The 16,105-nt window shown below is 36.8% G+C and overlaps 1 protein-coding gene across 2 annotated transcripts in view; it reads right to left on the minus strand.

The window, feature by feature from the left end:
* WASF3 (WASP family member 3) overlaps window positions 1-14,343 on the minus strand; it is a gene marked incomplete at both ends in the record, with an annotated part of 47,318 nt that extends 32,975 nt beyond the window's left edge. For both annotated transcript variants that reach the window (XM_084235154.1, XM_084235153.1), the window contains one exon: window positions 14,211-14,343. In XM_084235154.1, the coding sequence (XP_084091280.1) occupies window positions 14,211-14,343 (133 nt within the window). The remainder of the gene's footprint in view (window positions 1-14,210) is intronic.
* Window positions 14,344-16,105: the final 1,762 nt, after the last annotated feature.

Raw genomic sequence — 16,105 nt, forward strand, 5'->3', positions numbered from 1 at the left:
GATAGGATTACGTGAAAGTGAATAACAATAAGAAAAGTGAAAACTGGGCCTCCCTGGTGGCACAAGGGGTTAAGCATCGCACTATGAAGCAATCCGCAGCCTCTGCAGCACGAGTTCGATCCCCGGCCGGACCAGGAGAAACCCACACGGTGCAGCAGACCTCTCGTGTCTTGCCTGCTGCTCCCCTCAGCAGTGTATTTCAGTCAATCTGCCTGTTCTGTTCCCCACTGTCTCTGCTGAATCCTCTCACCTCCCGCATCTCTGGCCTGTACCCCAGCTCTTGTATGCATAAATAAATAAATCTTTTAAAAAAAAGAAGTAAAAACTAGTAATTCCAACTAATAAATGCAAAAGAAATTATGAAATGACAAAAAACACCATTTTCAACACCATAATAAGTGTTTTGGGAAAGAACCATCCATAGATGCTAAGACCAGCACGTAGAGGCGAGGGGGAAACAGGCTATTATATAGTCTCAACGTGGTCTTCTTAAGATATGATTAATAACACGGGGAGGGGGGAGTTTTAGAGAAACCTACAACACACACCTTAATCAAGTCACCAAAGTCAAGGCAGGTGGTGATGGGATAAGCATAAGAGATGTGCTTCCTGATGCAACACCCTGAGGAGGAGGTGTCGTCGCTCTGTGATAGTGCTGCGAATATCCTAGGTCTGCTGGTGAGGAAACACCAGAAGATCCAGACCAAGCGATGGGCCACAAAATAAATGGCTGATTCCCTTTAAAAATTATCAAGCCCTTAAAGTCAAAGACTGAGAAATGGTTCCAGATTAAGGAAACAATTTCATATACATCATTTTAAATGATTTGATATTAAATGTCCGTGTGTGCATGTGCATACACCTTTGAGAAAGGGAGGAGAATAAAAGGAGAGTAATAAAAGGGAAGCAGCTGTCCTGACCACCTGTGACTATGCAGATGCCTCTTTTTCTTTCTCCTTTTCCTAATAAATCTGTCCTTTAAAAATTAAAAAAAAAAAAATAGGGCGGGGGGTGGGAAGGGAGGAAACTGAAGAAAAACATTGGTAAAATGACATATGGATTAAAGTTTATGAGAATTCTTTGTACTGTTTTATGAATTTTAAATCAGTTAAAAAAAGAAATTTTACAGTGTCTGTAAAACAGTACAGTTGCCGAATTACAAAAAATAACAAGTCACAACTACTGGGCCTTAAGGTTTTCTTCTTTTGAAAAAGGTTGTTCTTTTCTACTATGAAAGCAATACACACTTATTGTAAGAAATACAGAAAAGTAAAAAAAAAAGAAGACAAAATCTGCAAGCCAACTACAGCTCTGAAGCATACAGCAAGGGAGGGGGTGGAAGAGGAATCAAAATAGGACAGGAAGGGGCACAAGGGACTGTGGTGACAGTTCACAGGTGGTGTGGTGGTGGGAGATTCATGGAAGGGAGAAATCATACATTGTACAAAAAAGAACAACATGTAAGAAAATAAAAAAATTCAATCAGTTAAAAAAAATACACAAAAAGTAAACAATAGGAAAAATGGCCCAAAAGTCTATAGTACACATATTGCTAACATTCTGATTTATTTCTTTTGTCTTTGTCATGTTTATGTCTGTGTAAAAGTCAAAAAACATACCATACATCCTGATTCTCTGATATATCTTAATAATCAATGTTCATGGTATAAAATTTGAAAACTCAGAAAAATAAAAAGTAAAAAAAGTTATCCAGTTAACTATAGTGAACTTTTTTGTATACCACTTTACAATACTCTTTCTAAGCATTTTATAAGAACGAGGTAACATGTCAACTAAGCAAATATGGTTTATTAAGCAAATATTTAACGCTGGTGTATCAGGCACTATCCTAGTCGCCTGAATCCACACAACAATGAAACAGTCACAAAGGTGATACACAGATAAACCACACAGACAATATATCAACAGGTAATATATCACATGATGACAGGTGCTGTGAAGAAAACGAAAGAGTAAGGGAGTGTGGCAGCAAGTGGGTAGTGCTCTGGAGTCAGGAAAGGTCTTTCCAATAAAGCGATATTTGGGCAGGCAAAAGATAAACGTGCAGGAGTGAACCGCGTGAGTATTTTGGGGTGGAACCTTCAAGTGGAAACACACTAGTGCAGCTACAGCCTAGTGAATGGAGGGGAAAATGGTGGACAGAAAAACCAATGTCCTTCCCTTTGGGTTTGGGGTGAGTGGAGTAAAAATGGGAAGATCAGACAGGAAGCTACAGGTGTTTTGAGCAGTGACAGAATGTGGTAGGTAGGCCCAGACATCAGCAGCAAAGGTGCTAATTGGTACATATTTTGAAGATATATTGTATGAAAGAAAGAAGAGTCAAAAGCAACTGAAACTGTAAGAGTTTCCTTTTGCTATGATTGACGGGGGTGAGAGCAGGAAAGTGAGAGGAAAGAAATCATTAATTCAATTTTAGACATGTTGAGTTTGAGATGTCTATGAGAAATCCAAGTGAAGATAAAGAGTAAATAGTTATATATGAAGTCTGCAGTGGAGAAGAGTGGTTAGGATTGAAGATTTAAATTTAGCAGTTATCAACGTAAAGGTGGTATTTCAAGCCACTCCTGAAATGAGGTCACCCAGTGAATGGAAACAGGCAACAAAGAGTTTTAGTGACCAAGTCCTGAAGCACTTCAAAATGTAGGGAAGGGAAGATACTCACAGAAAGCAAAGAATAGCTTGTGAAGTAGAACACTGATGCATGCTGACTCAGAAGTCTGGCAAAGTAAGTTTCTGCAAGAGGAAGATATCAACTAGGTCAATGGATCAAGTAACAAGACTGAGACCAGCACCGGATTTAGCATCTGAAAGTCGCTGATAGTGCGGCACACTCTCAAGAGTGGGTGGGACAAAAAGACAATGAGATATAAGATATATGCACATATATACGCAGACACACAATTATATATATGCATATGCACACACAAGTACATATATATATGAAGATAAAAAGAATTTTTCTCAGAATCGTACTGTGAAGTGAAGCAAGAAATATGCAATAGGAAGAGGATGATCTGAGATTTCTCATTATATTTATATTTTGCAGGAATGATGTAAATAGAAAAAAGACGATATAGGAAAAGTTAATGTAGCCCCAGAGGGAAAGTGCGAGTATGGAGTCCAGTCCTTTAGAGAGAGACATTATTAGCCATCCACTAAAAGGGTGAGCAGAACATATCAGGGGGTGGATGTAGCAGAAGGGGGATGTTTTGTTCTCCTCTGACTACCTTTATTTTCCCAGAGAAATAAGAAGCAAGTCATCAGTTCAGAGTAAGGAAGTCTGACGTGCATAAAAAAGATATGAAAAGGTGCTCAAAGGACAGGAAAACTAATTAACGGAGGAATTACAGCACGACTGCTGAGCCACATTAAGGGCTCATCTGAGAAAAGTGTTTATGAGTTTAAATCTCTCTTCTTTTCTAATATAAGCATTTAAATATACAAATTTCCCTCTAAGCACTTCTGTAAATAAATACCAAAGACATACTGGTATTTTTTGTGTTCATTACCATGCAGTTAAAATAGTTTCTGTAATTTCCATTTTGGTATCTTCTTTGAAAGGATTATTTTAAAAGACATTTGCTTGATTTTCCAATATGTGAGAATTACCTAAAAAGATTATTATGTTAACTCTTTATCATCACATTCTTTATGATGTCTTTCTTTTTTTTCAATTAAGGCAATGTTGGCTTACACAGCGTTGGTATTCTGCAAGGATAGCTTTCCGCCACTTCAGGTGTGGTGACTGCAGCTCTCCTCCCACCAAGGCACCACCGTCCACCACCACAGTCCAGTGTACTCCTTTCCCCACTATGTTCTCATCCCTCTCTCTGTGTGCTTCAGTTCTGCAGTCAGCTTCCAAGGGTGCGTGTTTTTTTTTTTTTTTTTTTTTTTTGTGGGACCCTCGCTGGCGGCCAGGGAACGAACTGGTGCTGGCGAGGCTGTGGGCAGCCTCGCAGCCCAGAGCTCAACCGCTGCGCCACCAGGGAAGGCCCTCCAAGGGTTCGTTTTTTAAGTTCATCTTTATCTGACCCTTTGTTTGGTTTCTCTATACTCTACATGTAAGTAACATTATGCAATACTTTGCCTGAGCTTGGTGAACATTCCAAGTGAACAATAAAACAGTATTATGTTCTCCAGTTTGGGAAATGAGTACTATAAAGGTCAATTAAGTCAGACTGGTTGGCAGTGTTGTTCAAACTTACCTGTCTTATCAATTACTAAACTTATCTTTTTGTCAAACTCTCCAACTCTGATTGTGGGTTTGTCTATTTCTCCCTTTAGTTCTATTTTTAGCCCATGAACTTGGGAGTTCTCTTAGTTCTCTTTATATATATATATATATATATATATATATATATATATATATATATATATATATATCTACGGATTGTTCATTCTTGATAAACTGACTCTTATCACTAAGTAATGTCCCTCTTTGTCTGATTTGTAGTCTACTTTGATATTAATATAGCTACATTTGTTTTCTTTGTGTTCACATGGTGATTTTTCCCCACTATTTTCTTTAAATCTGTGTTTCATCATTAAAAGCAGATCTATTTTAGTTGTTTTTTTTTTTTAAATTGAGCTTGGTAAGTGCTGCCTTTTAAGTGGTATCTCTGAAATGTTTGCATTTTATATTGTTATTGACATGGCTAGGTTTTATTCTCACATTTGGGTATTTGTTTTCCATTTGTCCTTTCTGTTTCTTGCCCCCTTTTTCTTGCTTTTCTGCCTTATTCTAGATAGAAAAACAATTACCTTACAATTCCGTCTTATCTTCTCTTATGTATTATCCTAGAGATCTTGAAAATTAAAGTATGCATCCTTAACTCAGCATAACGTACTTTAAATATATATTTCATAAACAATGAAAACAACAATATAATTGTTTTCCCCCTTCCCCTTCAGAGCCATCATCTATTTTAATTTCACATAGGTTGTGAATTCCACAACTTTTGAAGTCAATAGTTTTTAAAATAATATGCATGTGTACATATATATAACTTTATAAATTTATGAAACATATGTTTATCTATATATATATATATATATATACACACACACACATAATTTTCATGGCCCACATTTACTCTTTTTGGTGATCTTTATTCCCTTGTGCAGATCCAGTTTACTATCTGGTATTATTTCCCTTCAGCCTAAAGAGTTGGGTTTTGTTTTGTTTTGTTTTGGACATTTTCTGAAGTGCAGGTCTGCTGAAGACTATTTCTCTCAGATTTTGGCTGAATAAAATGTTTTTCAAGTTCATCTTTTTGTCCCCCCACAAGAAAACAAACCACTTTTACTTTATTTGCTTTCCAATTATTTGCTTTTCTACTTAATTTGCTTTCTTAACTCCATGATGGGTACAGCATCATAAAAGATTCTGTGTCCAAAGGATGTCCACTCTCACCACTGCTTTTCAATATAATACTGGAAGTCCTAGCCAGAGCAATACGACGAGAAAGACTTACAAGGAATCCAAATAGAAAAAGGAGAAGTTAAACTATCACTATTTGTAGATGATATGATAAAATACATAGAGAACCCCGAAACTCCACAGAAAAACTAATTCAACTAATCAATCAGTTTAGTAAAGTGGCAGGATACAAAATCAACAGGCAAAAATCAGCCTTTCTATACACAAACAATAAATCTGAAGAAGAAATCAAAAAAACCATCCCTTTTATTATTGAAACAAAACAAAAAAACCAAATACTTGGGAATAAATCTAACAAAAGAGGTAAAGGACTTATACAAAGAAAACTATAAAACAATGTTAAAAGAAACAAGAAGACACAAATAATGGAAAGACATCCCCTGCTCATGGATTAGAAGAATTAACATTATTAAAATGGTCATCCTACCAAAAACAACTTACAGATTCAATGCTATTCCAATAAAAATTTGAACGACATTCTTCAAAGAAATAGGACAATTATTGATGAATTTCATATGGAATCACCAAAAACCCCAAATAGCCAAAGCTCTGCTGAAAAACAAAGAAGGGAATGGAAGCATCACACTTCCAGACTTCAAATTATACTACAAAGCCATAATCATCAAAATTGCATGGTACTGGAACAAGAACAGGCACACAGACCAATGGAACCGAATAGAAAATCCAGAAATAAACCCACAGATTATTGTCAACTAATCTTTGACAAAGGAGCAAAGAATATACACTGGAGCAAAGAAAGTTTGTTCAATAAATGGTGCTGGGAAAACTGGGTCGCTACATGCAAAAGAATGAGGTTTGACTACCACCTCACACCATGCACAAAAACCAACTCAAAATGGATCAAAGAACTAGACATAAGACCTGAAACCATAAAATACATAGAAGGAAATACAGGTGAAACGCTACATGACATGCACCTCAAAGACATCTTCACAGACACATCACCCAAAGCAGTGATAGTGAAGGCAAAGATAAACAGCTGGGACTACATCAAATTAAAGAGCTTCTGCACAGCAAAAGAGACAGTAACAAAAACAAAGAGAAACCCCACCTACTGGGAGAACATTTTTGCACACAACACTAATGATAAAGGACTGATCACAAAAATCTACAAAGAGCTGGTGAGACTCAACAAAAACAAAGAAAATGATCCAGTCAAAAAACGTGCAGAAGAACTAAAAAGAAACTTCTCTGAAGAGGAAATGCAAATGGCCAACAGACATATGAAAAAATGTTCAACATCACTTGTAATCAGGGAAATGCAAATCAAAACTACAATGAGATACCATCTTACACCAGTGAGAATGGCACATATTAAAAAAACTAGCAACAAATGTCGGTGAGGTTGTGGAGAAAAAGGAACTCTCCTGCATTGCTGGTGGGAGTGCAAACTGGTCCAGCCACTATGGAGAGCTGTGTGGAGATTCCTTGACCTACTAAACATAGAGCTTCCATATGATCCAGCAATTCCACTCCTAGGTATTTACCCAAATGACACAGAAACATTAATTCCAAAAGGCACCTGCACCCCTATGTTTATAGCAGCACTATTTACAATAGCTAAGCTATGGAAACAACCCAAATGCCCCAAAATAGATGACTGGATCAAGAAGATGTGGTACATATACACAATGGAATATGACTGAGCAATCAAAAAAGATAAACACATGCAGTTTGCAGCAACATGGATGGAGCTGGAAGGGATCATGCTCAGCGAAATAAGTCAGAAAAAAAAAGAAAAATACCAGATGGTCTCGCTCATAGCAAGAATTTAAAAAACTTAAATAAGAGACCAGGAAAAAGACTAATCAATACAAAGTAAAAATCAAAATTAACAAGCAACTATAAACCAGAGACATATTGCAGGGCGAGGAAGGGATGGGGGGCGGGGAGAAGAAGGCCTAGAGTCAAATTAAGGGTGGGGGTGCAATTATATGGGGAAATATAACCATAATGAAAATGCATACATTGTGCAAAGATGAAAAATGATGTAAGAATTATATAAAATAAAATATTAAAAATAAGTAAATTATATGAACCTAAAAAAAAAAAAAGATTCTGTGTCCAATGGACTTAACAGAACGGCTACTTAGGAATTTGGCAGGAAACCACATCCCTGTTTCCATGGGCACAATTCACCTTTCCACAGATTTCTCTGGTTTTATTCAGTTTGTCACCAGGAATTAACACATTGTTTTTCGCTTTGTACACAAAAGCACATCTCTTGCATAGAGGGAATTTAGTTTCATCTCAACATAAACACCTTCAATTTTAAAAGCTGTGTGCCCCCTTTGGTTCCAGAGGCCCCCGCTTCTATTCAGCAAAAATGGCCTTGGACCACAGCCTTCCGGTCATATTTTAGAGTCCTGTTCCCAGCAAGGCCTCCACAGGCTCCAAGATGGCCCACTTTCATTTTTGAAGAATATGTCACTGGTCACAGAATTACAAAATGGCGTTATCTTTCTTCTGGCATTTTATTCAGTTTTCTTTCTCCATTATGTCTGATTAAATGAGTTGTCATTCTTAACATCACTCCCTCCTTATATGTGCATTTTCCTTCTTGCTTCTTTTAAAATTTTCTCTGTGTATCTGCTCTATTAGCAATATTACCATGATACAACTAGATTAATTTATGCTTCCTGAAAGTTGCTGAGCTAGTGTTAATTGATATGCATCATCAATATTCAAATTTCTTCATGCACTATTTCTTCTGTCCTGTTCTCATTCTCTTCTATCCATACTTCAATTATATATGTGTTGAACCATTTTATATTGGCCCATATTTTGGAGACTCTCTTTTCTCCCATACTCATTTTCTCTTGTGAATCAATCTGAGTAAGTTATATTAACTTGTTTGAAACTTCACTGATGACTTCTACTTACATCCACTCTGCTATTAGGCCCACCAGGTGAATTATATGTTTCTGATACTGTATTTTTCAGTTTTAGTATTTCTTTTTTTCTTAATAGTATCCATTTCTTTGTTGAAATTCCCTATTTCATCATGCATGCTGTTCATCTTTTCCATTCTACCTTTTACTGCATTTTTGCTCTTTCTTAGAATTTCCGTATCATTCTACCTATCAGTTCTTGAATGTTGTTGTCTTTCCCATTAGTGCCCTTAAAATAATAATGGCAGTTATTTGAAAATCCCTATCTGATCAAACCAACATCGCCACATCTGAATCTGTCTTTCCTATATAAGTAAAAAATAAGGACCTTCTCAGACAGACAAAATCTTTGGGAATTTGCTACTACTAATTCCCCACTGCAAGTAATATTAAAAGGAGCCTCAGGATCTCATCCAACAAAGGAATGAATACATAGTAGTGAACAAGGAGTAAAATAGAAACATTAAACAATGAACAAAATGACAGTAACAGACTTCCACTTATCAATACTCACCCTGAACATTAATGGACTAAACTCACTAATAAAAAGACAAAGAGTAGCAGTGTCCTGCTGCCTCCAGGAAATACACCTAAGTTCCAGAAAGAAACATACAATGAAAATAAAGTGTTGGAAAAATTCTACGAGCAAATGGCACCCAAAAGGCAGCAGAGGTAGTCATACTTATATCAAATATAATAGATTTCCAGCTTAAAAAATGGGGCTAAGAGACATGGATGGACATTATATAATGATCAAGGGGACAATACACCAAAAAGGCATAATGCTCATCAATATATACTCACCAAGTAAGGGAGCGCTAAAATACATTAGACAATTCCATCTCTGAAAATATACACTGGAGAAAATACATATGGGGCAGGAGACTTCAGCACCCCACTCTCATCAATGGACAGAGCAATGAGACAGAAAATAAACAAGGACACAGCAGCCCTAAATAAAGATCTAGACCACATGGGTCTAAAATACTTTTTTTAGGACACTGCATGCCCCCAAAACAGGTTATACATTTTTCTCAAGTACACAATGATCATCCTCAGGATTAGCCACATACTGGGTCATAAGACAAACATCAACAAGTACATGAAGACTGAAATTACAGCAAGTATCTTCCATGACCATAAAGGTATCAAACTAGACATTAACCACAGAAAGAAAGCAAGGAGACCTCCATTGCTTGTACCTGGAGACTGACCAACACACTACTGAAAGACCACTGGATTAATGAGGAAATCAAAGAAGAAGAAAAAATACCTTGAGACAAATGATAATGAGGACACAACCTTTCAGAACATGTGGGACACAGCAAACGCAGTATTAAGAGGACAATATTGTATATAATAATAGAGACCCACATCAAGAAACAAGAAAGAACTCAAAGAATCAATCTAATCTCCCATCTCGAGGAACTAGAAAAAACAACAAAATAACCCAAAGATGAGAAGGAAATGATAAAAATTAAAGCACAGATAAATGAAATAGAAATAAAAAACACAGTCCAAAATATCAATTAAACCAAAAGCTGGTTCTCTGAAAACAAACAAAATAGACCAACCTCCAGTGAGGCTCACAAAGAAAAAGAGGGGGAATAACTGAAACAGGATCATAAATGAAAGAGGAGAAATTACAACAGACACAGCAGAAATCTAGAGGAAAGAGATTATTATGAACAATGATATGCAAACAAGTTCAAGAATCTAGATAAGATGGATAAATTCTTAAATTATACAATCACCCAAGGTTGAACAAAGAACAGAAAATTTACCAATTACAAGGAGTGAAACTGAAACAATAATCAAACCCCCCCACCAGAAAACAAAAGCCCAGGGCCAAATGGCTTCACAAGCAAGTTCTACCATTCAAAGATGAACTGATGCCTGTCTTATAAAAACTCTTTAAAAATTGAGAAATACTTGAAATAAATTTTACAAAGCCAACACTACACTAATGCCAAAACCAAAGACAACACAAAAAAAGAAAACTACAGACCAATCTCCCTAAAGAAAACAGTTGCTAAATTCTCAATAAAATCTTAGCAAGCACAATCCAACAATGCATCAAAAGGATTATACACCATGACAAAGTGGGACTTATTCCAGGAACACAAGGATGGCTCAACATCCAAAAATCAACTAAATGTAATTCACATGAACAACAAAAAAGGAAAAACCACAAGATCATATTGATAGATGCCAAGAAAGCATTTAATCAAGTTCAACATCTATTTATGATGAAGGCCCTTGAAAAACTTGAGATAAAAGGAATATATCATAACACAATAAAAGCCAAATATGATAAACCCACAGCTAACATCATTCTTTTTTTTTTTTTTTAAGATTTATTTATTTATTTATACAAGCTCTGGGTACAGTCAGAAGCGCGGGAGGGTGAGAGAATTCACCAGAGCCAGAATGGGGAACAGAGCTGGCAGAAGGACCGAAGTACACTGCTGAGGGGAGCAGCGGGCAGCAGGAGAGGTCTGCGCCCCATGCGGGACCCTCCACCGGTAGCTGGAGATCAAACCAGCGCCGCAGAGCCTGCGGGCAACTTCGCAACCCAGCGTTCAACCGCTGCACCACAGGGGAGGCCCCGCTAACATCATTCTTAATGGTGAAAAATGGAAAGCTTTTCCATTAAGATCTGGAACAAGACAAAGATGTCCACTCTCACCATTGCTTTACATAATAATGCTGTAAGTCCTAGCTAGAGTAATTAGACAAAAGAAAGACATAAAAGCAATCCATACTGGGAAAGAAATAAAACTATCACTATTTGCAGATGATATGATAATACAGAGAGAACACTAAAAATCCATGGAAAAACTAATCAAAACAATAAACCAGTTCGGTAAAGTAGCAGGTTACAAAATCAATACACAAAAATCAGTAGCCTTCTGATTACGAACAGTCTGGAGAGGAAGAAATTAAGAAAACCACCCCATTTACAACTGTACCAAAAAAATTAAGTATCTAAGAATAAATCTAGCAAAGGAAATGAAAGACCTACACAAGGAAAATTATAAAACACTTAAAAGGAAGAAGACACAAAGAAATGGAAAAACTTTCCCTTCTCATGGATCGGAAGAATCAACGTTATTAAAATGGCTTTTCTACCTGAAGCAATTTACAGATTCAGTGCAATTCCAATAAAAATCTCAATGGCATTCTTCAAAGAAATGGAACAAATACTGCTGACTTTCATATGGGATCACAAAAAACCTTGAATAGTCAAAGCTCTCCTGACTAAATAGGGTAAGAACAGAGGTATTACACGCCCTGACTTCAAACTATACTAACAAAGTCATGCTAACTAGGAAATGCACTGTAGTCTGAGTTCACACCAGAAAGACTAAGCCTGATCTAATTTATCTTTGTAATCCAGACACCCAGCGTCTAACTTCATAGATCACATCTCTGGTGCAATACAACCAGATTCTCTGGTGTGATTCGTGGCCTCTTGTTTTAAAGCCCCCCAAGTGAGTCTAACAGAAGCAGGGTTAAGATCCCCTGAAGTTAGATCAGCCTGACTAAGGTTAACTAAGTCTTGAGTTCTGGTCTATACACAAAGCCACAGTGGATTATGCATGGAAAATATAGCCAAGGGTAGGGTGGTACATTAGTTTTCTGCTACTGGTGCATCAATTACCACAAATTCAGTGGCTTTACACAATGCTAATTTATCATCTTACGATTTTGGAGTTCAAGGTCTGAATGGATCTCATTTGGCTAAAATCAAAGTGTTGGCAGAGCAGTGTTCCTTCGGTAGGCTGCAGGGGAGAATCCATTTCCTTGCCTTTTCCAGTTTGCTGGCTGCTCTCCTTGGTTCTATGCCTCTTCTTCCATCTTTCTTTCTCATGTCACATCACTCTGACATGGACTCTTTTACCTCCTTCCACATTTCAGGGACCTCTGTGATTACCTTGGCCCAAGATGGATAATTTAACACAGCAAAATGTTCCATGCATTAATATGAGGATGTCTTCGGAGAAGCTATTAATATTCTGCCAACCACGAGTGGACTATGTGAAACAAAACATACTGTTTGGGTAGTTTATGGTGTGACACAGTGTCATACACACAATTAATACAACACTATGTTGAAAATCATAGCATGAGATACAGCCTGATTATTAAAACTTTAACAGTTTATGTTGGTTTTCATCACGTCAATATCTATGCCAAAAGATATTTCAACCATAAAAACAAAACTAAGGCATTCTTTTTTTTCAAAGATTTATTTATTTATATAAGAATCAGGGTACAGGCAAGATGTGCAGGAGGATAAGAAGATTCACCAGAGACAGCGCGGGGAACAGAACAGGCAGACCAACCGAAATACACTTGTGAGGGAAGCAGCAAGTGAGACAGGAGAGGTCTACTGTGCCATGTGGGTATCTTGCCAGCCCACTGGGATCGAACCCGTGCTGCAGAGGCTGCAGACAGCTCCACAGTGCAGTGCTCAACCACCTGAGCCACCAAGGGAGGCTCCAAGACTAAGGCGTTCTTACAAAAAATGTATTAGTGCAAATAGAAACTTTTTTACTTTTCAATAATTTATAAGTATCTCCCTGTAACTACAATCATTGATTGTAGTTCTATAGATAATGGATCAATCATTATTAATAACCACTATCAAAGTCAATTACAATTAGTTTAGATTCCAGAAGAAATCATTGAAAAAACATTTTAAGTAATTTCCAAGTTACTATTGCCTTAGCCAATGATTATATATACCCTATATTAAAAAGGTATCAATAACTATACAGTACAATTTATCTGAAGGAAATAATACTTATCCACAATTTCTTCTCCAAAGTAAATAAAAATACTTGAATTCTTTTTCAAAACATTCTCTTGTGCTTGAGGCTACCAATATGTCAAATTTCATGGAGGATTTTCTAGTTATTAACAGTTTCTGAAAACTTAACTGTGAAAAACTGTCACCAAAAATGCTGTGTAAACCATCTAAACCAAAAACAAGTAGGACAAAGTGAGAAAACAAGATCACAATATAAATGTAAAAGTTAAGGAAAAACACTGCAATTTCAAAAAGCTTTGAAGGAAAAAGCATTTTCATGCATATTTGATTTTTAAAAAACATATAATATTCCTTGGGTATTTCATATTAATGTTCCAATTTGGAATCACAGTCTTTTCTTTCTTATGCTTGTATTCACTTGTTTATATAACCAATGCACATGGTACTGTGTATGTGCCATAATCATATTTTACCTCAATTTGGAAGTCAATACCTGTATTTAACTTTTAATAAGTAAAAATCAGAAAAAATCACTACTTTTTAAGGCCTCTTTTAAAATTCATTTGGAATATTATTCAATCACCAAATAGTTATTGAACATCTATTCTGTGCCAGGTGTATTACAGATATTAACTACTTTTCAATTCTTCAATATATTTTGATAAGCTTATCAACTTATCAATACATTTTGAAAAATCAACTAGTCCTGATCAAGTTTAACAAAATAATTCATTAAAGTTTTGAGAAAAACTACCAGTTATTTGACCTTTGTTTTAAAAATGAGCACTGGTTTAAATTCACATTTGATCTTATCTAATAACTTGTGAATTGGTTGATTCTAACTTATTTTACATATTTAGCACATAAAGTTGGCATCACAAGAACAGTGAGGGCGCATACTGGGCAGTCCCCGGAGAGAGGATGCATCTTTCCTTCAAAGCCACAGCTTTTCATTGGACAATCACATCATTATTGAATAAGAATCCATTTGCTAATATTAAAATTAAATAAAATGACATTGGTAATCAAAAAATGGCATTCTAGAAATGAAATGACTTACTTAAACTGCTTAGCTGGCGGATGATAGCAGCAAGAGTACTATTGGTTACACATTCAAGTTCACTGGTAATCCCTTCGGGCAGGGCTCCCCGGCACAAGTGCCGGGGCTCGATGTTCCTCTTCACTAAAGGCATGGCTCACAATCTAAAAATTTAAAAAGACATTTTTTTCAAAGTTCATACATTTTAGGAAATGTAGGGTTTTAAGATGTTTTAAATTATTATTTTATATATTTTTACATCATTTTTCATTTTTGTACAATGTATGCATTTTCATCTCCATTATAGTCCCCGTAAAATTCCCACCACCAATTCACCCATGCACCATCACCATAGTCCTTGTGCTCTTCCCACCCCTGTTTTGATCCTCCTCCCTTCTCCACCCTTGCAGAATGTCTCTGGTTACATGGCTTGTTGATTTTGATTTTTACTTTATTATAATTACTTTTTTTCCCTGATCCCTTATTTAGATCCTCTACATTCCCCCTATGTTTTTCTTTTTCCTTCTGGCTTATTTCGCTGAGCATGATCCCTTCCAGCTCTATCCATGTTGCTTCAAATGGCATGAGTTTATCTTTTCTGATTGCTGAGTAATATTCCATTGCATATCTATACCACATATTCTCAATCCACTCATCTATTTTTGGGCATTTGGGTTGTTTCTATAGCTTACCTATTGTAAATAGTGCTGCAATAAACACAGGGGTGCAGGTGTCCTTTGGGTAGATACCTAGGATTAGAATTGCTGGATCATATGCATTTCCTCTTTGGAGAAGTTTCTTTTTTAGCTTTCTGCCCATTTTTTGACTGGGTTGTTTACTTCATTTTTGTTGAGTCATGTCAGTTCTTTGTAGATTAGGAAATGCAGTTTTAATTCCCTTGAAAACTTATTCCCAGTTTTGACTGATTCCCAGTCAATCTTACTTTTATAGAAAAATATATACATTTTTATTTTCCCTACCTTCCCAGTAAAACGAGAGAGAAAAGGTTAAATCTACAAGTACTAACAGCAGCAGGAACAAGAGTTCAAAATTGTGGGCTGTTTAAATTTAAGAAATGGACAAGGCCACAACTTGGCTGCAAATAGAGAGAGATGGGAGTAAGCCGACCAGCCCCCACAGTGCTCAGGAACAGAAACAGGTATCTATGAAACAGGGGGAAGGAGGCATATGAAAACAGAAGAGCTGGCTTTTAAAATCCACTTAAGAGGGCCTCCCCTGGTGGCTCAGCGGCTGAGCGCTGGGCTGCCCGCAGCCATCGAGGGTCCCACAAAAAAAAAAAAAAAAAATCCACTTAAGAATTCTTTCTCCCTTTAAAGAAAGGGAGAAAGTAAAGAAAGCTATACTCTCTGGAAAAGGTGAACGGAAGGATCTGAACTCGAGGCATGAGGCACAGCTACAGGGTTAGGGCATATTTAGTTAAAACAACTAAATGGTAAAAGAGATCTGCGCTCTCCAGCCCCCGAGGCCCCCCCCCCCCCCGCCCCCGCCACTCCTCAGTTCCCTTCTCCAAGCTGCCCTTCTGTGGATGTGACTGAAGGGTGAAGGAGAGCTCCCTTACAAAGGGTCATGCAGCACTGGTATGTGGGGAATGATGCAAAGGAGAGCAGAATGGCAGCTATGAAGGAAAAGGTATGCTGAATTACACACTGCTTTCATTTACTATTCTGCTTTACATCCATTAAGGTGGTGGTTGAGCATAATGACAATATTTTCAGACTCAATGCCAACAGATCACTTCATCTCTCTTGTGCCTCAGTTTAGTCCCTGTAAAATGGGAGTAACAATAGCACCTTACCTCATAGAGTGAGGATTTAATGAGTTCATACAGATATAAATCACAATAGTGCTTAGCATACTGTAATATCGAAATAATGAAACTAACTATATTAATTTAT

The sequence above is a fragment of the Talpa europaea genome, assembly GCF_964194135.1.
Source record: "Talpa europaea genome assembly, chromosome: 6".
Classification (NCBI taxonomy): Eukaryota; Metazoa; Chordata; class Mammalia; order Eulipotyphla; family Talpidae; genus Talpa; species Talpa europaea.